The sequence below is a fragment of the Sorex araneus genome, chromosome X, assembly GCF_027595985.1.
Source record: "Sorex araneus isolate mSorAra2 chromosome X, mSorAra2.pri, whole genome shotgun sequence".
Taxonomy (NCBI): domain Eukaryota; kingdom Metazoa; phylum Chordata; class Mammalia; order Eulipotyphla; family Soricidae; genus Sorex; species Sorex araneus.
The window spans coordinates 318,219,178-318,246,154 of NC_073313.1; the positions used below are offsets into that span (position 1 = coordinate 318,219,178).

The 26,977-nt window shown below is 42.3% G+C and overlaps 1 protein-coding gene across 4 annotated transcripts in view; it reads left to right on the top strand.

Moving 5' to 3' along the window:
- The first annotated feature begins 3,409 nt into the window (after positions 1 to 3,409).
- The window catches only part of EML6 (EMAP like 6), a 280,239-nt gene continuing 256,671 nt past the window's right edge, over positions 3,410 to 26,977 (top strand). For all 4 annotated transcript variants that reach the window (XM_055121945.1, XM_004609215.2, XM_055121948.1 and 1 more), the window contains exons 1-2: positions 3,410 to 3,649; positions 4,491 to 5,240. In XM_055121945.1, the coding sequence (XP_054977920.1) occupies positions 5,044 to 5,240 (197 nt within the window). In that variant the 5' untranslated portion in view covers positions 3,410 to 3,649; positions 4,491 to 5,043. The remainder of the gene's footprint in view (positions 3,650 to 4,490; positions 5,241 to 26,977) is intronic.

The window sequence follows — 26,977 nt, forward strand, 5'->3', positions numbered from 1 at the left end:
TCGTAATGAGGGTGGGCTGAGTCCCTGCCCTATTGGAAGACCCAGTGTTACACCCACACTCGACTTCTGCTGGTAAATAAATGTTCCAGCTCTACAACCTATCTCTGAGAGATGCTACAGCAGAGAAGACCCTGGTGTGCCCAGTATCCAGGTTCAAATATCTGGAGTATTCATGGGATGATGGAAAGCTGAGTTCTTACCCTGTTGGAAGGACCAGCAGTCCGCCTACACCCAACTTCTTCCATATTTAAACAGCCCAGCTGAAACTCCTTGCTGCTGAATCATCGGTTTCGCAGCTCTTAGAGCATGTGTATACATATGTGGCTGCACAACATCTCCAAATTTCATAGTATTGACTGCCCAGTAAGAGCACAGCAAATTATATAGGAAAGTTGCATACAATCCTACTAAGATCAATGAGAAAAAAAAAAAAAAAAACAGAAGGCTCAACTAGCACCTAACAGCTCAGTAAGTACTCAGACAATGACTTTAGTAATAACATTATGAGATATATATTGTAGCAAGCAACATAAAGTAAATTATTTTGTGCCTGCTAAGGGAGCAGGCTGGGATGGGGGGCATGGGGTAACTGCGAACATTGATGGAGAGGTCACACTGGTGGTGGGGTTGGTATTGGAACATCGAATACCTGAAATAACTATTATGAACAGCTTTGTAAATAGCAGTGTTTAAATAAAGTTTCAAATATTAAAAAAATTAAAGCATGTTCACTAAGGGCTAAATATTTTGAGTATCTTTCCACCCTTTAAGTCTTTTGCTTGGCTAACCTCATTAGGTGATAACTGGTGAATTATCATTGTCAATTTTTTAAAAAAATATAATTGGCATAAACCCAATTATTCAAAAAATTAAAACCAATATAAATGAAAAAAATTAATGAAAAAAATTCAGAAATCAGGTAGGGCGTTTGCCTTGAATGTGGCTGACCCGGGTTTGATTCCTCCAATCTCTTGGAGAGCCCAGCAAGCTTCTGAGAGTATCCCATGTGCACGGCAGAGCCTGTTAAGGTACCTGTAGCGTATTCGATATGCCAAAAACAGTAACAAGTCTCACAATGAAGACGTTACTGGTGCCCACTCAAGCAAATCGATGAACAACAGGACGACAGTGATGCAGTGATAAGTCTATCTTAAATGAAAATATCATGTATCAGCTATTAAATATTCTGACCTCAGAGAAAAAGGTGAGAGATTGTTACAAAGAAGTTGCTTCATATTAACTGGTCCATTTTTAAGACAATAAGATGATCAACACTTAGTGGTACAAGATGTGGTATAGTTCTAAGGAGTGATCCCCGAGTGCAGAGCCAGAAGTAAGTCCTGAGCACCTCTGGCTGTGACCCCCCTCCTCCAAAACAAAATAATAAAACAATGAGATGGTCAACTTTTAGTGGTTTAAGCTGTGGTATAGTTCGAAGGTGCTACTAATGAGGTCTAATTTATCTCATGTGCTCTGACTTCAATAATCTTACAGGCTTTTAATTATGTATAACTGATTATTACTATCAGTTAATGGTGTGGGTGGATCAAAGGATACATACTATAACTATGCAAATAATTTCAACAAAAAATGTCTCCAATTTATACTTTTAAGAACAATGACTTAGTTTTAGTAAAAATGGTACATGTTCATATCAAAGTTTTGAATCATCAAAATGCTACACCAAATTGTCCTAAATCTCACTGCTCCATATGTAATCATGTTAGGTTTCAGTGCACTATATTATAATGTCTCTATACACAGATGGTTTGACTAGAGATATGGTTGAATGGATAGAAATAATTTCTTAAGAATTGGATTTTTTTTTCTGCTTTTTTGGTCACACCCAGCAATGCTCAGGGGTTACTCCTGGCTTTGCACTCAGGAATTACTCCTGGGTGCTAGGGGGAACATATGAGATGCAGAGGATTGAACTGGGTTGGCCGCCTGCAAGGCAAATGCCCTACCCGCTGTACTATTGCTCTGGCCCCAAGAACTGGATCTTATCTATTTTTTAAAAGCAGGGATAGAAAGATAAAGTATTAGGTAGTTTTGCTTAATAAAAGAAAAAATACTAGGTAACATTGAAGAATGGAAAAAAACTGTTTCAGTGCTCACGTCTCATCCTTTTACCATGACTTCCCTATTTTCTAATTCCTTTGTTTGCTTCTTGGATAATGGAATATAATATTTTTCCTTTTTTCTTGGAAAAAGGGACTCATGGGTGGGATAGCAGAAACTTCTGGTGAACATCAGATCACTTTTCCACTAGTAAAGCATTTCTAATTTTTAATGAACTAAGTGCCTCCAAGAATACGGTGTATAATTCTTGCTTTCCTTGCTGTTAGATGTGTTCAGTAACTAAGTTCTGGTCATTCAAACGTTGGCACTTCTAATTGTTCATAGACTTTTCTATAATTCAGGGGGCTCCTGAAGTAGTTGAAGACCCGAGAGATCACACTGAGAGCACGGAAGAGAAAGGGCATGCTCCGAACGTTCATTCTATTATATTTTTGCCTCCTCTTAAATCTCTGTTTGCAGGTCAACTCAATTTGGAAGTACTGTCTCAAGAAACTGGATTTCATACTTCACTTAGTTTTTTTTTTAGATGCTTCTCGAGTGTTTGAGAGCTGAGGCTGGTTGTTCATGGCATGAGCACCTTCCACATCCCCAAAATTTATTTTTGGAGGGCGGGGGAGAGGGCACACACGGCGATGCTCAGGGCTTACTCCTGGCTCTGCTCTCGGGGATCACTCAGGGCAGTGCTTGGGGGACCATAGGGGATACCAGGGATCCAACCTGGGTCAGCTGCGTGCAGGCAAATGCCCTACTCGCTGTACCATCGCTCCCTCTCCAAATCTGGTCACTCTAGAATACCCAAGTCCTGTGAATGGGGGTCCATTCACAGGAACACGCTGGTTCCCAGAGAGAGCCAAGTGAGCCACATTCACAGCATTTTCTCTAAACTTGCAATTGCTCGCTTTAAAGAGGTGATTTAAATAAACTGGAGCCCATGGGAGCGAAAAGGAAAAATTGAAATAGGAAAGTTAGTGAGTCAGTTACGGAAAGATGAGGAACCCTTCTCAGCAACGGGTGCGGAAGAAAGTCTAGGCGGGCGCAGCGATTGTCTCCACTACGACTCCACGCAAGCCCCACCATCCTCTCTGTCACTAGGAAACGCCGGGCGTGGTCAAGCCCTTGATACCGCGTCTTCGGAACTGGAGACCCGCAGGCTCCACCGGCGCAGAAAACGCCCTCTCAATGACCTCCCCTAGTCACGCAGAATCCTGGGAGATGTTGTCTCGCACCGCGCGCTGGCCTCTGGTACTGGCGTCGAGAGAACTACATTTCCCAGGATGCACCGGGCGAAGGGCCCAGGCAGTGGGAGGGGCGGCTCCCGCGCCCCGGGGCGCCGCTGTTTCCAAGCTCGCCGAGCTCGCCTAGTAACCCGCCTCCCGCCGCGGTTCCCGAAAGCTGCGCGGGGGCCCCGCCCCCGGAGTCCCGGAGGGTTGGAGGAACCCGGCTCCCGCGGCCACCCAGTGACGAAGCCCAGCCTCGGGCGCGGGAGGCGGGGAGGGAAGGGCAGGCAGAGGATTTCGCTGGCCTCGGCGAGATCCGGGACGAGCAGGCGGCGTCGCTGCAAGCAGAGGTTAGAGGGGGAGAGAGCGGAGATGCTCCGCGGACGAGGCTGATTCGGGCACGGGAGGAGTGCAGGACACCGGAGGGGACGGGGTGCGCACGGGCCGGGGCTGTCCAGGGGCGGGGGTCCTCCGACTCGCGGCGGCCGCTGGCGAATGCCCAGGCTGTGAGTCAGGTGGGGGGAGCTTCGAGTCCCGGACCGTTCTTTGGGAGACCCCGCCTCCCGCCCGCCCTGCTATAGGCGTGATCCTTGAGTTCGCGGGAACCCTTAATCAGCGCAGCCCTTCTAGGGTAGAGGTACAAGCCTTTTGCCACTTGTCAGTTATTTAATGTCTTCGGGACCAGAAGTGTTTGTCGGTAACGTTTTCCTCCCTCCTACGGCAGTAGCGCCTCTTTTCCTTGGATTAAAAAAAAAAAAAGCTTTAATGTTGCTTGTAATCGGAGTTGCCGATTAGTTAGAGCTGCTAAGTTCTTTATGGTTTTCTCGGAGAAGAGAGACTTCATGGAGAATATAAAATTTAAGCACATATACTACAACAAATTGGAGCATCCCCCCACCCCCAAATGATCACTGCCTATTCGCCCAGGCTTAATGGGGGAAACAGCAAAGAACCCACCCCCACGTCCCCAAACCCTATCAGCAACCCCCAACCAGCTGCATCAGGGTATATTTCATACCCTTGAAGAGATGAATCTGGAGGAAGAAAGGGAGAGTAGTTAACATTAAAAAAAAAAAATCACAACCACAGAAACTTGGTTTAGTTTGGGGGTTATTTTGTTGGACTGGGTGACATGCAAAAAAAAAAAAAAATCTTTTTTCTTTTTTCCTCGCTGTCTCATCCTGGATGTAGACTGTCAGTTTCGGATCCGAGAACGGTGATGGCAACGCTCTCCCGGCTTCGCTGTTAAATCAGAGCTGTCACCGAATAAATCCCGCTGCCTACCGCGGAGCCCCCACGCCCTGCAAACTTATGTGAGCGAACTGGGTAAATTAATCAGTGCCTGGATATGCAGATCCCTGACTTTGACTTTAAAGGCGGGGTGATCCGCCCGAGAACCGCTCCCGGGGGCCGGAGCCCGCAGGTGCAGTGAGGCGTGCGCGCGCGGGTGCTGGCTGGCGCCCCCGAAGACGCCTGGCCCGGGGAACGGGAGCCGGGGCACCCGGCGGGGTCTGGCGGCCGAGCCCCAGCAGCGGCGGCTCGTCTCCCGCGGCAGCGGATGATGGTGGCGGCCGGCGCGCCGGGCCGTGTGTGCGCGTCGCCGCGGAAATCGGTGCCCGGGGCTGCACGCTGAGCCCTTGCAGGTCCGCCGCAGCCAGCGCCTGGGCCGGCTCAGACCCGGCGCGCAGGGCCCCGCGGACCCGCGCGCGGGGGGGTGCCAGGGGGCGCGTGGGGTCGGCTTATCATGGCGGATCGGACAGCTCCCAGCTGCCAGCTCCGGCTGGAGTGGGTGTACGGGTACCGGGGTCACCAGTGCCGCAACAACCTGTACTACACGGCCGGCAAGGAGGTGGTCTACTTTGTGGCCGGGGTCGGGGTGGTGTACAACACCCGCGAGCACAGCCAGAAATTCTTCTTGGGACACAACGACGACATCATCAGGTAAGGAGGTGGACTGGGGAGGTGGGGAAGGGGAAGGGGAGAGAGGGTGGGTGTGGAGGTTGGAAAGGCGGGGAGAAGGATGACCAACTTGGGCTTTCCTGAGGTCGGATCTGGAGTTCCAGGGAATAAGGTTCTCCCTGGAACTGCTTGGAATTACAGAGGGGCTGGTGGTTCCAAGACTGGGGCAGAAACAGGGGAGACATCTCCTTTCTTCATTCCTCGGGAAGGCTTTCAAATATCTAAGGAGTTGAGTGTCCCAATTTTTTCGTGTGTGGGGTTGTTCATTCCTGCTACAAGTGGAAGGATCCTTGGTAGTTAACTAACAAACAATCCACAGCGCTTCCGTCCCTAACCAGGTAAATGCAGTAACCGCCTATAGCCTGGGTGGCTCCTTTGAGTGGCTCCTCAGTAGGTTCTTCAGCAAGCAAGTGAATTTAAAAAACGAAAAAAAAAGAAACTCACAAATTTTGCAATAAGGTAATTTTGATTTTTCATCCCAGATGCTTCAAAACTGGGAAATTTCTGCAGTGTGTAGGGGGAGTTTGATTCTATATTTCTCTTGGCAGTGTTTTAGTGAAGAAAAAAAACACTAAATGGATGCTTCCTCAACATCAACTGATTTTATAAAATGCTGGCAGCTGCTGAACCACGAAATCCTCCAGAGATCCCACAGAATGACCAACATCTGGTTGCAGATGGCAGGGCTGATAGAAGAGCAGGATTGGCTGAGTAGCTGTGTTAGGGGCTAATTAAATGCGCAGGGGGCATGTTTTAATTCTTGGCCTCTCCTGTCTTTGTGTTTGGACATTTTCCATCAAATCTTGTCAGCTCCTCGTGTGATCAAACAAGGTGTGGTTCTGATGTTGTTGGCATGAAATTCCTTTTCAGCATTGAGGATTCCCATGATACTGGAGCTTCAGTCTACAGGGAAAATGACTTGCTGAGAATGGGCTACAAGCAGAGACCTTATTTGAATCTTCCAAACTTGTGTGTTCCTTAATGTAAAATAACTTCCACTTCACTTTCAGAATACTATCACTTTGTGCCTTCATAATGAAATAGATGATCAAGGGGTGTGAATGTTAACAATCTTAATCTTTCAGGAGACAGAATGATTCAAAAGACAACTTTGCCTTGTCCCTTGTTAGTACTGTGCTCATCCCAGAATCTTTTTCCCCCCTGAGGCCTAACATTGAACAACTTCTAGAAAATAAAACAACTTAATATTTGAAAATACAGTGAAATTTTTTTTTCTAAGTAGACTTTTAGAGGCCAAAGTTTTTAAAGATATGGAGTGCTATCTGTTTCAAGATTGGGTGAAACTGACACATATAAATTTGTTCATGTCATATGTGGCAAAGTAGCTTTTTCTCCTTATTTCTTTGACATGATAATAGTTGGGGGATAATGATTGGGGGAATCCCTTAGTCCTATCCTGCAGATTTGGCTTCTCTAATTGCCAGGAGAATTATTAAAGTCACAGGTGCAAATGATTAAGACTGATGTGAAAAGGTTACATGTTTAAAAATTTAAACCTATTGTGTGTGTGTGTTTTCCTCTACTTTAATACAAATGCTTTCAACATCCAAAATAAGATGTAGTCCTTTGGGGGAAGGGAGAGATTGACAAATTTTTTTCTTCCTTTTTCTTGAGACTGACTAACAAGAAAATTTCCTGGAGCTGGACCATATTAATGTGATCAGTAACTGAAATATTTTTAGAATTTAAACTCTTAATCTTATTTCTTTTCCTCTAATAGAAAAAAAAAGGTACTGCTGCCACTGAAGGTGGGAAAGGGTGGAACTGCAGTAAACCACTGTTACCAAGGGCAGCTGGACTAGGAGATGTAATGATAGCTGGCTTAGTTGAAGCAATTCTGAGATTTGGAGAAAGAGTGAATGAAGCTATTTGTGTGACTAGGTTTGTGGGGGAACCTCAGTTGATGAAAGAGGATTTGACTTCTTATTGATTTATTAAGGTGGTCATATTTTTGTAGGGAACCGTGACATCGCAGTAAACCTTCCTTCAGAGGATGGGATTGATTGCTAGATTTTCCATGTTATTTGCTTTTGTCTGAGTTATGCATATGTAAGAAGAGTCTTTAACATGCATCTATATCTTGCATATAGGAATACAATTAAGTCCAATAGAGTGAAAAACACACTACAGGTAGCAAATAAGAGCTATAAATTGAGAATTTTTTTTTCTTTTTGGGTCACACCCAGCGATGCTCAGGGGTCGCTCCTGGCACTCAGGAATTACCCCTGGCCATGCTCAGGGGACCATATTGGATGCTGGGAATCGAACCCGGGTCGGCTGTGTGCAAGGCAAATGTGCTACCTGCTGTGCTATCACTCCAGCCCCCAAATTGAGAATGTTTTATGTTGTTGCTTTCTCTCTCTCTCTCTCTCTCTCTCTCTCTCTCTCTCTCTCTCTCTCTCTCTCACACACACACACACACCTTTTTCTGTCGAAGGCAGTAAACTGTGTTTGTTTTTGCTTTAGTAAATGACACTCCAAGATCATTTTTTCCATGATTTTCATTCCAGGAACATATGTGAAATTAATGTTGTAAAATGTTGGGAATATTAATGTATTAAATACTGTGAATGGACAGGAAATTCATGTTGTTTCATCTTTATGAATTTCAACTCATTTATGTATTTTTTACTACTGATTTTTCTACTTGAAATACTGAAATGTGTCTATGAATATATAGAACTACAGCTAAGGTTCTTTTTTGTTTTGTTTTGGAGCCAACCCAGCCTTGCTCAGGGCTTACTCCTGGTTCTGTGCTCAGGGATTATTCCTGGGAGCCCTTGGAAGAGCATCTTAGGTGCCAGGGACTGAACCCTGGTCGACTTACCCACTGTACTATTGTTTTGGTCTCAGGCTAAGGTTTTAATGAAAAAATGTTTTGGTCTGTTTTAGAATCATTAAATGAATAAGAAAGCTTCTAACCTTTAAATCCCATCAAATGAGGTACTTTCCACTTGAGTTTACTTGAAAGATGTATTGATAATGCAAATATGTCCTACTGCTTTATTTATTGTGCTACTTTGCCTAGAACATTAACCAGAAACCAACCCAACAATTTTGATATCACTCTCTGTTTGGTAAAATATGTGATCTTTGAGATGATAGTGAACTTTAATAGGAGACAGAATTTGCCAAAGCTCATTAGAGCCCAGCATCTGTGTCTTCCTGATATGACAGATATGTATTTAAGGCAGATTTTTAAAAACTGTTGATATGTGAAGCATAATATGATTTATCGGATGTGGAAGCTTAATTTTATTCTCTAGAATGACTGCCCTTCAAATGATAACAGGTTAGAAGATCACATAATATGTTTGCCCTGATTGCGTTGTGAAAGGATAGGTAAGAATCTTAAGCAGTGTTTGCTGTTAGTCTAACAAGAGGACTCAGCTCATAGCTTGAAGACTAAAATGGAGACTTGGTTTATACTTCAGGTAGCAGAGCATGACATGGCGAAGGAGTGAATGAAAGAAAAGGTCATGCACACATTTCCTCTCTGTTTGCCTCTTTCATTTTCACAGAGACTCCATTTGAAACATTTATTTCCTTACGTGGATCCCTATATTGCTTTTGACTAGTCCCTGTCTATATTTTGTCTTTTTTTTTTCTTCATATTTTTGAGCTGTCATTTGTAAGGGAGATTCTCCTACAGTGCTGCTGTAGAGGGAAGAGAATTGACACTGATTTCACACACCAAGATATGAACTGAACCCCATTCTGCCATTTCATGGGAATATTTGAGTGACTTGACCTCTCATTTTTGTTCTTGTTGTTTCTTTGTTTCTGTTTTTTGGGCCACACCCATCTGTATTTAGGACTTACTCCTGGCTCTGTGCTCAAGGATCACTCCTGGTGGGATTCAAATGACCCACCAGGGATGCTGAGAAACCTGGATTCACTGTGGGCAAGACAGGGCCCTAACAGCTATACTATAGCTTGGCCCCTCCTTCCTATTTGTGAAGAGAGGTAAATAGTTCTTAAATTGCAAAGTTGTAACCATCAAAAGTAATATATACAAATGGCTTGGAGGAAGGCCTTACCTTTAGTTGACAATAAATGCTCAGTATTGATAGCAGTAGTGTTCATCTCTTAAACTCTTTTGTTTGCTTATTTTTGGGGCACAGTACAGAATGCTCAGAACTTACTCCTCACTCTGGAAATCAAACTGATGTCAGCATCTTATAAAACAAGCACTTTAACCTCTGGAGTACCTTTGTAGTCCTTTGTTTTTTAATTGATTGAGGTTTGGGGCCAGAGTGATGTGGCTGCCTTGGATTTTATCCCTGGCACCACATCTGGTTTTCTAAGCCCTGCCAGGAGTAAGCCCTAAGCACAGAGCAGGAGTACAGCAAGGTGTGGCCCCAAAGCAAAAGCAACAACAAAAATTAATTGAGGCTAGTTGATTTACAATACTGTTAATGATGATTTCCCATGCTTGTAATTACAACATCATCATCATCATCATCATTATCCCGTTGATCGTCTAGTTTCTCGAGCGGTCTCAGTAACATCTCCATTCGTCCTAGCCCTGAGATTTTAAAAGCCTCTCTTTACTCGTCCTTTCCAATGGTGCCGCATTGGAGGCTTTTTCAGGGTCAGGGGAATGAGGCCCATCATTGTTACTGGTTTGGGCATATGAATACGCCACAGGGAGCTTGCCAGGCTCTCCTATGCAGTCAGGAAACTCTAGGTAGCTTGTCAAGCTCTCCCAGAGGGAAAACTAGGCTATAAGATGTCACTTCCGGAAGTTTTGTAGTCTCTAGATTTTGGCTGTTGGTGGGATTACATGACGCAAGGGGCAGTCCTTGGGTGTGACCACCTAGCTACTGGAAAATGGGGAATCTAGGTGGAAGAGGCCCAGTCCCCATCCGAGCAGGCTTAGAGGTCTCAGCCCCAGGTCCCACACACCTGGGTTCCTCTGCCAGTTCCTTCATGCATGAGGCTTGTCTGAATGTGTGGAGAGGGGCCTTGAGCATGGCTGTGGCTAGGCTCTGGAGGTCTTTGGCCACGGGAGCTCTGCTCAGGGCAGGGAGGAAAACTGAAGCCCAACCCCTCCAAAGCTCCCTGGGGAAGACAGCCAGGTGCGGAGGCAAGAGACTCTCTTGTAATTAATAACCCGTAATTACAACATAATGATAATATTTAATATACACATATACCAAAACCAAAACTATGATTCTTCATTGCCCACAGGCTGAAGTATAAATTCCTTCGTTTTCTATTCTTTCAGGCTCTTACCCATATTTCTATCTTTGGTATCCTTTTAAAAATGATTTACTTCCCACTTGCCATAAAACTGTAGTTTTTTTTCCCCCTTCTGCATCATATTGGAGTGATTTCTCTTCTCCTGATCTCCTCCCACCATTGTCATATTGGGCTGACATGGATTTGGTATCCAAAGGACTTGATTTTGGACCTAGATCTGTCACCAGTTGGGTGGGCTGAGGAAATGACTAAACCTCTGTGGATCTTCTCTGTCTTCATTAAAACTGCTTCTCATTATAGAGTAGGTTTGACAGACATCTATTTTGTAGCTTGTGGAGATTCCATAAGAGTGCTTCACAGAGTTTGACAAATATCAAGTGCCCATCACAGGGCCTGTTGGCGCCCCTCTCCTGTGAGACCTGGGCCTGCCTCAGATGAAGGGATGCCTCACAGTCCTCATCTTTTGTGACCAGTGTTGCTTACTTTAAATGTATAATTTTAAGACATTTTATTCTGATATATATATATATATACATATATGTGTATAGAAGTGTGTATATGTATGAGTTTTAATAGTCAGAGCTAGTTCTTTTCCCCGAGTACATACTTAAACTAAATCAATGTATAACATTTATCTTCTCAAGCCTCTTAGCAACCCAATGAGGTTGAACTGTTCTTAGTTCTGGGGAGGAAATAGATACTAAAAGTTAAAAGTTCAGGATCTTGTCTGTCTCACTGAATAGATTGTAGAAAGGAAATCAGAATTCAAATCAGTTTCATTCTAAAGCCTAAAGTTAGTTTCCCTGCTTTATAGCCCCCCTTTTTTAAAAAAGAAAAAAGCAAAAGTTACTGCAGTCCCTTCCTATTGTACCTTTTATCTACCCTTTCTTAGTAACAGTTTTGCTCCTTATAACACTGTTTACTAACCTGTGGTTTATTTAAGAGTATCTGAGACTTGGTCTTCAAGCTAGTGTTCTTCCTTGAACACACTTTTCTCCTGTGTTTCTTTACTTGCTTTTTCCAATCTGGATTAGCCTGTGTTCTCCCTCATATATGTACTTTTCCTTTTTTCATCGCTCACATCTTTCTACATAAATTTCAATAAAAACTTTCTTGCTTCACCAGAAAAAAAAAGAAAGTATTTGAATCAAGTCATTAAGCTTCTTTCTATGAATGGGCTTATGTTCAGGTTCACTTTAGGAATATCACAGGGGCCAGAGAGAGTACAGGGTTACAGTGCTTACCTTCCTGCAGCTCACCCTGGGCTGATCACAGGCACCACATAGTCCTCCTAGCATCTCTGCGTGCAGCCCTTTGGTTCCTGCATTGAATTGCCTAACTAGTTGACTGAAAATGTGGGAGGGGGATGTCAGGCCCCCTGAACGCTGATAAATCCTTTCCAATATTACCACCTTTAAGCACCACAGAGATAGTACAGCAGTTAGGGCGCATGCTTTGCATGCTTGGACTCTGCTTCAATGGCTAGCACTGTGCGTTCCTCACCAAGTGTCTCCTGGTGTCGCTCTGAAGGCCTCTAAGCTCTGCGGGTGATTCCTAGCAACACAGGGCCCAAGTGCACTACATATTTGTAACCTCGCATTGAACCTTGCTGATTGGTCAAATAACACTGGTAGTTGTCCCCAACCCTGACTTCACTTGGGAGATCCCCCTCCAAAGTAACACCAAGTTTGAAACAGTGACTAAGGTAGGTCTTTACTCTAGATTCAGACTATCTTACCTCATGTTTTTATTTGGAAAATGTCTTATCTGCTATCTCTTCAGCCCCTAAGAGTTATTTACTAGAGACACTTCACATTTTTGGGTGGGGTTTAAACTGCGAAATGACAAATTATCTCTTGCAGAAATCACAATGGAACTTTTTGGGTTGAAGGGGAGGGGAGAAGGGAAAGAGAGTGAGAGGGAGGGGGGAGATAAAGAGTGTAAACAGCAATGGTTGTTGGATATGGCATGCTGGATTACAAGGTTCATGTGATGGCTGGAGGGACTTTTTATTCCTTAACTCTTCAACCACTTTGAATAAGAACAACTATAAAGTAACAAACCTATGCTAAGTTGGGTGCCTGCTTTGTAGTAGACACTTGGCCTATTTGGTGATTTTTGTTATTCTTTCTTTCTTTGGGGGGGAGGGGCACATGCAGCTTTACTCAGGGTTTAGTCCTGATCCTGCACAGAGGGATCACTCCTGGTAACGTTCCAGGGATCATGGGGTGCCAGGATCAAACATGGGTCTGGGTCAGTTATGTGCAAGATTGGGCTGGAGTGATAGCACAGCGGGTAGGGCGTTTGCCTTGCATGCGGCCGACCCGGGTTCAAATCCCAGCATCCCATATGGACCCCTGAGCACCGCGAGGGGTAATTCCTGAGTGCATGAGCCAGGAATGACCCCTGTGCATTGCCGGGTGTGACCCCCCCCAAAAAAAGCAGTTATGTTCAAGATAAGTGTCTTACCTGCTATCTCTCCAACCCCTAAGATTCATTTTATTTTTGGGGTACATTTTATTATGTCTTGTTTGTTTACTAATCAACAACTTAACTTCACATCTAGAATGTACCAAGTGCAAAGGGTGCAGCAGATACTTTAACTTCCTGCTGCCTTACTTGTAGGGGCGGTCAGCAATAAATGAACAAGAAAACAGGGTGAATATAGATTGTGATGAGTAGTACAGAAGAACATCTTAGAGAGGAATTGGGTTAAACAGAATGTGAATGCAATATTAGATAAGGTCTCCTGAGCCTTTCTTTAGGAAATGGCATTAAATAAGCTGAGACCTAAATGATCAGAGGGACATATGTGACCATGCCATGGCAGAGGAGAGGTATCAGGGTCGATAAAAGAGAAAAGTCGATATGCCCAGAATTCTGGTGTACTCAGGGAAAACCTGAGTCATCACAGTTCTCATCCAGGTTATTCATGCCTCATGGGTTTTGGCACCGCATGCCCTAGATTACTCAGGACAGTTACAAATATTCCATTCAGTTATTTTCATAAATACACTTGCTCTTGTCAAGGTAGGTCTTTACCTTAGATTCAGAATATCTTATCTCATGTTTTTATTTGGAAAATGCTTTAAAAACATTTTGTTGGAAACACTGCATTACTGTATTATAGAGTGTGTTTTTGGTGCTGCCAACAGTGGTCGATTGTGTTGCTTTGGAAAGCAAAAGACTGGAAGCATCTCTAAGCAGGACCATTCTAGGACTGCTCCTGTCTCCAAAGATGTGGTTCTAAATACCTCTGAAATCTAGGTGATATTTTTGACACCTTCAAATGAAAGATAGCTGCTTGGAAGGCTAACTTGGTCATTCTTCCTTGGGATCTGACTCCCCTGCACCTCCACCTCATGTGCTGGGGCCATACAGAGAGCTATTCTCTAGCCCGTGCACCACACACCTTTAGCAGTCAGACTCCTTTGTAAGTTGAACATCAGTTTGTCATCTTAGATGTAATTAAAGTATCTGAGACCAAGAAGTTAATTTGAAATAACATTTTGTTTAGGAGCACTTTGTAAAATGCAGATTCTGAGTCATTAAATCATGCATGAGACCTGATATTCTGCATCTCTACCCCTTTATGCTCTTGCTACTGATTCACAGGACTCTAAAGAGCAATATTTTAGGGACTTCATTGGTATGTTTCAGATCTCAGTGGGGTGTGTGTGTGTATGTGTGTATAAACACAGTTGTTTTAAAAAAAGAACTTAAAACTAGAGAATATCATGCTGAGCTAGAATGATCTCTCATGTTCTCGTGTGTGGGACTTACAGATAATAGAGCAACACAGCAACGAAGGGCCAAAGGCAACCAAGTGGGAGAACTAATCCACACGATTGAGTTGGTGGTTGGTGAATAAATGGGGCACTGGGGCCCTTGCAGGGGGGAAAGACAATGGGATCTCAATTATTTAAAAATATGAATATAGGGTCCTGGAGCTGGAGAGATAGATTAGGGGTTAAAGTGCTTGCCTTACATGCTGCTGACCCTGGTGTCATCCCCAATACTCTACATGGTCCCCTGAGCACCGTTAGGAGTGATTATGGAGAAAATAACCTAGAGTAAGTCCTGAGTACTGCTAGGTAAGACACCCAAACCAAAATAGACTAAAAAGGACCCAGGAAAGAAAGGAAAAATTATATCCACCCCCAGGCATTGCCTTTGAGTTCTGCTGAGTGTGACACAAAAATAAAACCGACAAATGAGTAACAGAAGGAGTGGTCAGAGAGGATATCCTTTGACCTCCATCCCTTTATCAGTTATTGTTGCATCCTCTAATGGGAGGCAGACACTTGGATAGTCTCCATGGAGAAGTCAAAGGATTTCAGGGTTGCCTACTGATTCTCTGCCACTCCCTCTCCTTTCCACATGGAGGAAGAAAGCAGTGTGTCTCCTCTTCTTCCCTCGGACAAAAACTGCATCTCTCTGATAATACCTAAATAGTCTGGTCAGAATTATTCTAAGGCTAATGAGAATTACTTAAAGGCACAAGGATTCTAGTTTAGCTTAACTGCTATTTAATAACATCATTGTAACATTGTTTCTGCCTTCACTGTGAATTGATTTTCCGGTAACAATGAAACAAGATCCACAAATGACACAATGCTTCTAACCAAGATTATACCTTGCAAGAAATGGAAACTCAAAGAAGTACAATTAAGGAGAGGATCTTAAGGTGACAGAAGGATCTTCTCCCCTCCCCTTTTTTTTTCTCTTAAGGGAAGGATTGAATCTTTTTTTACTCAAAGTGAAAAGGGAAATTACATAATAAAGTGGAGGACATGACTTGTAATTCCGAGTTCCAAGGACAGTTTAGAGGAAAAAGAAATAATGTGACATCAGATCCAGACAAGAGGATCTTTTGAAATTCAATTAAATCTGGCCTCTCAGACAGTGCCTGGTTACCAGGAGCACTTCTCCCCTATTTATTTCTCTTGCAAGCATGCCCATGCTTTGCAGTGTTTCACATAAGAATATGTGCTTTTATTCTTCTCTACCTTCAGATTGGTTTCTTAACTCACTGATCCATTTTGTGTGTAATTGTACCCTCCCAATCTAACCACTTCCCATTATATCGGTTTTAACATCACAGAACATGTTGTTATCCAGTGTGGCCTTTCAATTAAATTTGTTTTTTGAGTCTTAATTCCAAATATCAAAAAAAAAAAGGATATAATTGACCTGGAACAAGTGAGGATGTTCAACAATCAGGCCTTAGTTGTGTCCTGGAGAATGGGACCATGAATCTTAGGACTTCGGCTTAACTCAAGATTGTTCATTAAAGGGAGTTCAGGCTGAAAGGAATGAATAACATCTCTGCTATAGGAGGTCGATTTGAAGAGGAAGAAACAAGTGATTTCTTGATGGACAAAGAAGAGTAGGATGATGATAAGAAATATTTAGCTAAAGGCAAGACAAAGGTAAAGAAAGGGCTTTAAGAGGGCTTAAATAAAAAGTATTGGTGTTGTCTCAATCCTCATAAAGTCTATGTCAGGGTAAGATAGTTGGGTCAAATTGGAGCTCCATCGTCTCTGTTTTGAGAAATAAATGCATTATTTTTTATTTTCCATAAAGGCTGGACTAGATGACCTTACCACAAACAATGAACGAGGGTTCCCTCTTTGCCATACCCCTCCTAACACTGTTCAGTTTTATTAATACATGCCATTCTCACTAGTACAAGGTGATACCTCATTGTCATTTTTTATTTTTCTGATATAAAGCAATAAGAAATACTTTTTGGTATTTATTTGTTTGGAGGCCACACCTAGTGTTGCTCAGGATTTCTCTAGGCTCTGCATTTGAGTTTCACTCCTGGTAGGCTCCGGGGATCATATGGGATGTTAGGGATTGAACCCTGATCAGCTTTCTACAAGGAAAGCACCTTAACAACTGTACTGTCTCTGGAACCTTGGGGAACTATTTTTAATATGTGTGTGTTGGCCATCAGTATGTCCTCTTCATGGAACTGTCTTTTATCCCTATTTTTTGCTGGGTGATTATTTTTGTTGTTGTCGTTGCTGAGCTTTGTGAGTACTTTGTAGATTTGGAATGTTAGACTTTCATCTGAAATATGTTGTGTGCCAATATCTTCTCCAAATCACTAGAATGTGTTTTTATTTTTTCCCTGAGTTCTTTTATTTTTTCTGTGAAAAAAACTTTAACTTCATATTTGATTGTTTTTGTTATCTTTGCCAGTGGAATGAGGTCATTGAAACACCTTTGAGATTCAGATCCAGGAGAGCTCTGCCTATGAGTTTCTTTAATGTTTTTTATGGTTTCTGGTCTAATCTCTAGGTCTTTGATCATTTTGAATTAATTTTTGTGTATTGTGTGAGATGTAGATCCAGCTTAATTTTTCTCCCAAGTGGTTATTCAATTTTCCTAACACCATTTGTTGAGAGGCCTTTCTTGCTCCTCTTCACCTTTTAACAACATCCTCAACATTGATTATCAGGTTTTCTTGCCCAAAATTCAAGACCTGAAGCTAATCAGGAGGAAACAAACCAATATAAATAAGGGTCATTTTAAAAAACAATTGATCTGTCCTTTGTCATTTTCATAAATGACAAAAGGAGAGCAGAGTTGGGAGGTAGCTCAAGTAGTAGAGCACATGACAAGCAGTACCCTGAATTTGACTGTTGCACCACAAACCCCCTCCGTAGCTCTGCTGGGCATAGCACTCATGACCCCTAAGGTCCCACAGGGTCTAATATTGCATTGAGTGTTCTCGATGACCTTCTACCATCTCTCAGTACAATGGAAGTGGTTGCTGTAAAAAAATTGAGGAACAGTTCTAAATTAAAGGAGACTAAAACAATATAATTGACTGCAATGTCTAATCCGGGATAGGTAAGTAATAATAGATAATGTTATTGGGACAATTTATTAAATTTAAATATGATACTATTAGGTAATAATAGCATTATGTAAGTGCTAAATATTCCAAATTTGATTGTAGCTGTGCACTTATTTAAGAAAAGTTATATGTATTAGAGGATATGTCCTGTAATATTTAGGAGTAAAAAATCATGATGGCTGTAGATTGCTTTCGAGTGGTTTATTTATTAACACCAGATATAGTAGCAATAGTCTCTGGATGTTGGCCGTTGATGGGATTACACTGCATCAGAGGCAGTTTCTGGGTGTGACCACCTAGCCTCTGGTAAATGGGGGATCTGGGAGGAAGAGGCCCAGTTCCGATCTGAGCAGGCTTAGAGATCTCATCTCTGGGTCCTGCACACCTGGGTTCCTCTGTCGGTTTCTTTGTGTGAGGCTCATCTGAACATGTGGAGAGGGTCCTTGAGCATGGCTGTGGCTGGGTTCTGGAGGTCTTCGGCTGCTGGGGCTCAGCTCAGAGCGGGGAGGGAAACTCAACCCACCCCTCTGAGAGGCCCCAGTGAAGATAGCCAGGCTTGGGGGGCAAGAGACTGTATCGCTCTCTTCTGGTAGCTTGGTTTTATAGTCTCTGGAACCCAGGTGTGCAGGAGGAACCCAGGTGTGCGGGACCTGGGGCTGAGATCTCCAAGCCTGCTCAGATCGGAACTGCGCCTCTTCCACCCAGATCCCCCATTTTTCAGTAGCTAGGTGGTCACACCCAGAAACTGCCCCAGCGTTGTGTAATCCCACCAATGGCCAACATCCAGAGACTATAAAACCGAGCTCCCAGAAGCAACATCTTATAGCCTTGTTCTCCCTCTCAGAAAACCTAGCAAGCTACGGAGACTTTCCTGCCCATATGGGAGAGCCTGGCAATCTCCCCGTTGGGTATTCATATGCCAAAACCAGTAACAATGATGGGTTTCATTCTCCTGACCCTGAAAGAGCCTCCAATGCGGCACCATCGGGAAGGACAAGTAAAGTAAAGAGAGGCTTCTAAAAGCTCAGAGCTAGGAGGAATAGAGACGTTACTGAGACCACTCGAGAAAATTGAAAATCGATGACGACGACGATGATGATGATGATGATGATGATAGTAGCAATAGAAATAGTCACAATATACGTGTGTTTGTGTATACATATGAGTTTGTATACCTCATGGCATCTGTCTTCTCCTTTTTATCCCACACTTTATTTTCTTCGGAAGTTTTTTTTTATATGTAATAATTATTTCCTCTTTTAAAAAATTGAATAACCATGAGATACAGTTACAAAGTTGATTGGGTTTCAGTCATATAAAGTTTCAACACCCATCCCTTCACCAGCGTACATTTCCTACTACTAACGTCCCCAGTTTCCCTCTGCCACTCCTTCCCCCCATCTTGCTACTATGGCAGGCACTTCTCTTCTCTTCTCTTCTCTTCTCTTCTCTTCTCTTCTCTTCTCTTCTCTTCTCTTCTCTTCTCTTCTCTTCTCTTCTCTTCTCTTCTCTTCTCTTCTCTTCTCTTCTCTTCTCTTCTCTCCTCTCTCTCCCCCCTGTTTCCCCCTCCCCCTCTCCCTCCCTTCTCCCATTTTTCCCTCCCTCTAGGTATTATAGTTTGCAATACAGGTACTGAAAGGTTATGTATATTCCTTTGCCTACTTTCAGCACTTTGGTCTTGTCCAGAATGACCGTTTTTAATTATCATTGTCATAGTGGTCCCTTCTGTATCCTAGGAGCCCTCCCCTCAAACTCCCCCACTTGTGATAAGCTTCCAACTGTGGACGAGTCCTCCTGACCCTTGTTTCTACTTGGGTATTAGTCTCATACAGTATTTTTTTTCATATCCCACAAATGAGTGCAATCATTCTATGTCTGTCCCTCTCCCCCTAACTCATTTCACTCAGCATGATTGATACTCTCCAGGTCCATCCTTTTTAAAGAAAGTTTTAAAAGTTATTTTCATAAATTTGTTCACAATAATTAATTTTGTTTAATATTTCAACACCAACCCCACCACCGTTGCCCCTTTCCACCACTATTATTTTGAATTTTTCCACCACCACTCAAGCCTTTCCCACAGGCAGATGTAACATAATTTATTTTGTGTTACTTGTTATGAATAATATGAGATATCTGTAAGGGCCTATCTCACACTGATTCAATAAAAAAGTAAAATTTTTTTAAGTAAAAATTTTTTTAAAAGTTAAAAAAATTAAAAAATAAATAGTATGTGATGTCGTGCATATGCTCCTGTAATTCTAAAGTTTTAAACAATCGAGGTCTAGAATCATCTCTCCAGTGAGCTGCTCTGTTCTGAGATTCATTTGTGAGCCTCTGGATATGGCCATTAGTGAACTTAAATGGTACCCGGAGGCAGTTTATGGGTGTGATTCTCCATGTCCATCATTTTATAAGCAAATATTATGACTTCATTTTCCTGGTGGCTGCATAGTATTCCATTGTATAGATGTACCATAGTTTCTTTATCCAGTCTTCTGTTCTCATGCACTTGGGTTGTTTCCATATTTTGGCTATTGTGAACAGTACTGCAATGAACAGACAAATGCAGATGTTTCTACTGTTTCTTTTTTTTTTTTTTTTTTTGCACCTCTCCCCAAACCCCCACCCCAGGATATATTTCCAGAAGTGGTATTGCTGGGTCATATGGAAGCTCAGTTTCTAATTTTTTGAGGAATGCCCATATTGTTTTTCAAAAAGACTGAACCAGTCAGCATTCCCACCAACAACAAATGAGAGTCTCTTTCTCCTTACATCTGCACCAGTCTAGTTGTTCTTGTTCTTTTTGATGTGGATTTTACACTCTTTCCCTAAGAGCTCCTACCCACTGACTCCTCCTCCCTGCTTCATGGATGCCTGTCCATTCTATTCTTAACACATCACATAAGGTCTCTTTTCTGAATCCCCAGAGTAACACAGCCCTTATAATGACCTCTAAGCCTCCATAGACTTGCCCCTGCTATCTCTATGATCTATTTTCTCCTATCCTGTCCTCTGCATCAGGCACACAACATACTAGCTCTTACAATAATACCTGGCACTCCTCTGCCTCTGGGCATTTACAGTTGTTTTTCCCTGTGTCTGGCTCCATCTTGTGCATTGCCAGGTGTGACCCCCCAAAAAAGAATTTATTTTGGGGGACCCCTTTGGTATATTGTGAAACTGAAGGATCCATCTCATAATAATGTTTTTCTGTTCTGTTTTATTCTTTTGTCAGAGTATAATATAGAAACAGAAAAGTGCATCAGTTATCACAAACCAAATATACCTCTAACCCTCATCTGTGTCAAGAAATAGAACATTTACAAGTATGGCAGAGCCCCCCTCCAGGTCCCTTGCAAGAATGACCTCCAGTGCAAAAGGAACCTCTTCCTGACCTTTAACTGTATAAGTTTTGCTTACTGTCCTTTTATTTTAATTTTATTATAATTTTATAGAGTAGTCCATAATATTTTATTACATTTAATATTCAAACATCAATCCCACCACTATTACACCTTCTCACTACTAAATTTGGATGTTTCCAGAACCCCAACCCCTGCCCCAAAGCGGAATCAAAATAATTGATTTTGTATTGTTTGTTATGGGCTGGAGTGATAGCACAGCACGTAGGGCATTTGCCTTGCACACGACCGACCCGGGTTTGATTCATCCACCCCTCTTGGAGAGCCTGGCAAGCTACCGAGAGTATCCTGCCTGAATGGTAGAGCCTGGTGAGCTACCCATGGCGTATTCAATATGCTAAAAACAGTAACAAGTCTCACAATGGAGATGTTACTGGTGCCCACTCAAGCAAATCGATGAGCAGCGGGATGACAGTGATATTGACAGTGACAGTGATTGTTTGTTATGAATAAACTGCTGAAAAATCTCCAAAAAAAGCTTTCCTTAGAGGAGAGAGTGTGAAGTTTGTTGTATTTCACCCAGGGGCCATTAGACCCTTCTATATGAGATTACTAATGTATTAAGGGTTGAGCCTTGTGTACATATATATATACACATATATATATATCTGTAAAAATATATTTCCCTCTAAGTTTGGTTGCCTTCTACTTTAAACCCCATCAGATGTGGTGTGCTACTCTTGGAGTATGAGTGGTGTGAGGTACGAGATGTCGTGTGGCTGCAAATGCAGGTGTGAGGTCCAGGGATAAGTTTACTCATGGGTGAGACTCGGCCTGAGTGTGTGGAAAGCAGCCGGAAGCATGGCGGAGATTGAGTTCTGGAGGTTTTTGGCTGCTGAGGCTGAGTCCCTTGAGGCGAAGAGGGGCCTCACCCATCTCCTTCCTGGGCACCCCAAATGAAACAGCCTGGCATTGGGTCTGGCAGCCTGGCTATGACAGTGTTGTGTTATGCTCTCTTCCGAGAGAGAAGGACAATGAGTCTCTGGATTGTGGCCCTTGAGATTATCTGGTGCCAGCCAGAGGTGGCTTGTCGGTGTGACTGGAAACGTGGGGGACATGGGTATAGGATACCTGTTCCTGATTCCATTGAACTCGGAGTTTTCAGTCACCAGTTCCGCATACCTGGGTTTTCTGCAGATTCACTTGTGGATGAGGCTCTGCCTGATCATGTGGACAGTGGCCAGGAGCATGGCAGAGGTTGAGTTTCTGAAGGTTTTTAGCTGCCCAGGCTGGGTCCCTTGGGGCAGGGAGTGGCCTCAGGCACCCCCCTCTGGGGCACCTCGAATGAAACAGCTTGGCGCGGGGTCTGTTATTTTCCTCTTAAAATCAATTGTACAGCATGCATTCTTTTGTATCTGACTTCTGTCAACATTGGGTTTCTGAATACATCTTTGTTTCTCTGTTTTTATTTCCAGTTCTCTATTTTTCATTGTGTAGAGATACCATAAGTTATTCTCACTCTTTGGGTATTGATTTGGGGTGACACCTGGCAGTACTCAGGGATTCCTTCTGGCTCTGCACTCAGGGATCAGTCCTGGCAGGCCTTGGGAGATAATTGGGGATGCAGTGCTCAAACTCAGATTGACTGTGTGCAAGGCAAGCACCCTATTCTCTGTGCCATTGCTTTGGTTCCAATTTATCCTCACTTCTATTGATATGCATTTGGGCAGCTTCTGGTCATGGTTACTGTCAACATCCTAGCTTAAGTGAATAGGTGTATGCACTGCTCTCAGGAAGTGGTGTAGATGCACATGTGACCTGCTTTGCTTACTGTTGCCATACAGTCTTTTAAAATAGATATACCAATTTATATTACTACCTTCTTACCATTAAAATACTTTGAAATTATAATAATTAGGATGGTTTCAAAGTGATAATGAATTGATATAACATCTGAGAGATCTGTAACAACTCTAATACTACATGAAATATCATTGATTTTACTAGGTTTCAAGGTCATAGGTTTTACTAATACTACTGTGGTTTGTGGCCTACACTTTAATAAGAAATATTAAAGTCTATTACAAGTCGGTAAATTACATTTTTCATTTTTCATTATTTTTACTTCACCTAAGCTCATAACCGCCCTGAATTCTTTTAAGGAATATGTGGACTTAGATTATGAACTCCTGGTTTATAGAAACAAAATGGCTTGCAACAAGATTTCTTAAATGCTGACAATGTGTGATATACTGCACTGGGCACTGGGGTTTCCACAATGAGCAACATAAATTATTCTTTCATGGAACTAGTATGGCAATGCTGATCAGTAGATGTGATGCTCATGGAAGTAATATGGAAATACTAATAAGTAAATGAGAAGTATGTTCGATTCTATGTTCTCTCACAGTGGTATGTGGTTCAAGGATATGGGAGTCTCAGGACATATAACCAATGCATTCATGTGGGAGAATGATGGCCAGATAACACTTTCTGGAGGAAGAAATGTTGGATTTTGAAATCTGACGACACTGACTGTTGGGTGGATAAACTGTTGGAGGAGAGAAAGTCTGGAGACACTTTATCTAATTTAGGTGTGAGGTAATTATGTTTTTTTATGCAAGGGAAGTAATGACTATTCTTGAGTGTAGATTCCTTGTAACTGATTTGATCTAGGCATTGGGGGAGGAGGATATAAGGTAATGGTCAAGTTTTTGTCTTGGTCAGCTACTTAGATGCTATTTATCATTCATAGAAATAGAAAAAGGAATAGGCTCAAGGTCGGGGGTAGTTAGTTCAGCTTTAACATATTTGGGTTAAAATGGCTGAAGGGGGTGCTGGAGTGATAGCACAGAGGGTGGGCATTTGCCTTGCACACGGCCAACCTGGGTTCGATTCCCAGCATCCCATATGGTCCCCTGAGCACCACCAGGACTGATTCCTGAGTGCAGAGCCAGGAGTAACCCCTGAACATCGCTGGGTGTGACCCGAAAAGCAAAAGCAAAAAACATGGCTGTAGGAGATTCAAGAGGTGATCATACATGTTTATGGGTCTCTTGCTCAGGAAAGAGAGTAATGATTTCTGTGCTTATGTAGGAATGGATGAGATAACTTAGTATGTGGAAGAAAGAGAAATCAGGGATAGGACTTTTAGGGAACCAGCAGAGAAAGGGTGTTTATGAAAAATATGGGAATAGTGGGGCTGAAATGATAGTATAGTGAGTAGGGTTCCTACCTTGCTTTAGCCAATCTTGGTTCGATTCTTGGCACCCATATGGTCTTCAGAGCCTTCCAGGAGTAATTCCTGAGGGTAGAGTCAGGAGTAAGTCCTGAGCACTGCTGGGTGTGACCCACAAACAAACAGAAAATAGAGGAGTTAGAGGAAAACAATGTCCTGGAGACCGAGAGCAGAAAGTGTTAAGAACTTCTACAGTATCAGTAGACTATAACAAGGTAGGTCTATAAAAGGCTGTATATTTTTAGCAATAAGATCACTGATGAATTCTTTTTACTACATAAACACAATAAGCTATTTTTCTTTAGGTTGTACCTTTGTCTGGTTTTAAACTTTCTGTTATAGCAGTTAGAATGTTCAAGGGTCATTTCCTTCTAGCTTTACCTTTCTTCTTCATCTCCTTTATATATTTTACTCATGCTCCAGTGAGCTTTATGCTGCTGCTCAGGTAGTAAGCAATCAACTAAGCTTAATGCCTTCTATCTCTCATAGACTCTAGCTCTTCGTTGAATAATAATATATACTGTTGCAGACATTGCCTCTTGCTAAAAATTTTCCAGGTCTATAATTCTGCACAGTAGACACAAACACAATTACTGTCGCCGGGCCATGTTTATCAGTGTGAATGCTTTACCTGCTGCTGATGAATTCACGAGTCATCCTTTTTGGCTTGAGTAAAACTCAGTTTCTAATTTATCATGGTGGTCAAAATATAATGAAGAGATGTGAATTTCAGAATATTTAATAATGATTTTCCACCCCTCCCCAGAACATGGCTTGGAGTTTTAAATAATCCATAGGAGAGCAGTGAGAAGTATTCAGTTAAGTAAATGTGTATTCAGCACTTACTGTGTATATGACAGTGTGCAGGCCTGAGTAGTGATGATTTTCCAAGCAGGAAACATGAAGTCCCCGTCACAATTTTCTTCTCTCATCTCCACTATCCAGCCAATCTCAGGTGCAGACGGTCATGTTCTTCCCACAGTGCTATTCTTCCTACCTTTATTGTCACTCCTCTTGTTAATTCTCTGTAAGTAGCAGTAGTAGCATTGTCGTCCCATTGTTCATCGATTTGCTCGAGTGGGCACCAGTAATGTCTCCATCGTGAAACTTGTTTCTGGCATATCGAATATGCCATGGGTAGCTTGCCAGGTTTTGCCGTGTGGGTTGGATACTCTTGGTAGCTTGCTGGGCTCTCGGAGAGGGATGGAGAAATCAAACCCAGGTTGACTGCGTGCAAGGCAGATGCCCTACCTGCTATGCTCCAGTCCAATATCAAAACCTGGCTAAAATGTAAATAAAACCACATTTGTTCATTTATTTTGAAAAACTTGGATTCAGTAGATATTTTTATGAGTGCACCAAATAATGCATTTTAAATAAATTTATCATAGAAACATTGTTGTAGGTGTATACATAGGTGTACACATACAAACACACAGTATCCTTTCTCTGTCTGTTCAGAGGACTGGCATGCTCTTATACATCAGTAGCAGAAACTTGGCTTTAAAATACTATTCTTTACAAAAATTGATCAGAATCCCTTACAGAAATAACTGGTTTCAGATCAGAATCCCTTACATAAGGAGTCTGGACTGTCTTGTGCTAGAAAGCACAGCAGTACTTAGAGAATAAGCTAAGATATAAAAGAGCCTCTTAAAGGGATTGCAACTGCCCAGATTTGGGATAAATTGAGCATGAATTATAATCCAATAGCTAGAATAAAAAGCTATGTATCTTTAGTGATGCAACAAGGCTCTTTAAAAAAATTTTTGTCTGTTTTATTTTAGGGCCACATCCAGTGGTGTTCAGAGCTTAGTCCTGGCTCTGCACTCAGGAAACACTACTGCAGGGTTTGGTGCACCATATGGGATGCTAGGAATTGAACATTGGTCAACTGCATGCAAGGCAAATGCCCTATCTGCTGTACTACCTCTCTGGCTTCAAGACAAGGTTCTTTTTAAAATACATTGTCAATTATGAAGTACAGGTGGAATGAAGGAGCTAGAAAATCAATTGGTACTATTAATAGTGATGAAATTTTCTTGTGGAGAGATACTTATAGAGTATTTTGAAATGAGAATTTTGAAACAGCATACTAATTACAAAGAATACACATTGTGTAGTGAAGAAATTTGTTAGCCTCAACCAAAGATGATCAAAATTAGCATTCACAGTAATGGGCCAAAAAAAGTCAGTATAAAAAATATTCCTTAGTTTTTGTTTCCAGAATACCTACTCTTTGCTGACACTGATTTGCCATCAGTCATACAATTCTGATCTATTCTAGCACTGCTTATTCTATTACTTCTAGACTGTGCCTTGAACTCTAGGTATGGCCCACCTATCTTTTGGGAGGGAATGAATTTCACCACAGTTTACTCTCTACTGCACCCTCGTTAGCTCCTTTCACATTATATTCTTTGTGACTTAGAGTTTTACCCTTGTTGTTAGACACAAATCATCTGCTTAAAATGCCTTCCCTGTCTGCTTACAGGGCAGACTCAACTAAGCCAAGCGGAAACTCCTGGCATCATCTCTGTGAAATCTTCCCAGAGTTCTTGAGCCAGAACCAATTTCTCTTTTCCCAGAACCTGAGCAAACATTTTCTCTATACCTCTCCTATAGCACTTCTCAAATTGTGACATTTTCCATTTGTACATCTCCCCACCCTACCTGGCCAATCTACTGACCCCTCTATATTCAGGTGGCATTTTATGTGATAATAAAAAGCAGGGGCCATACCCAATCAAACCTTGCTTTGATCTAATTCTTCAACTTTTAGCTGTTATCTAACTGATCTTCCTTAGGAACTACTGGGAGGTTATTGTGAGATCCACCTTCGAGACCAGTTGTGTCCGACTACACAATCATGTGCTTTCTGTTATGTGGAAGCTCAAAAACTAGGAAGGAGAGATGGAGCCAAAATTGCCTTTAAAAATAGGCTCATTGCCAAATATTCATAGGAGTTGTATTTTTTTTAATTTTAAAAATTTTTATTGACTCGGGCCAGAGCAATAGC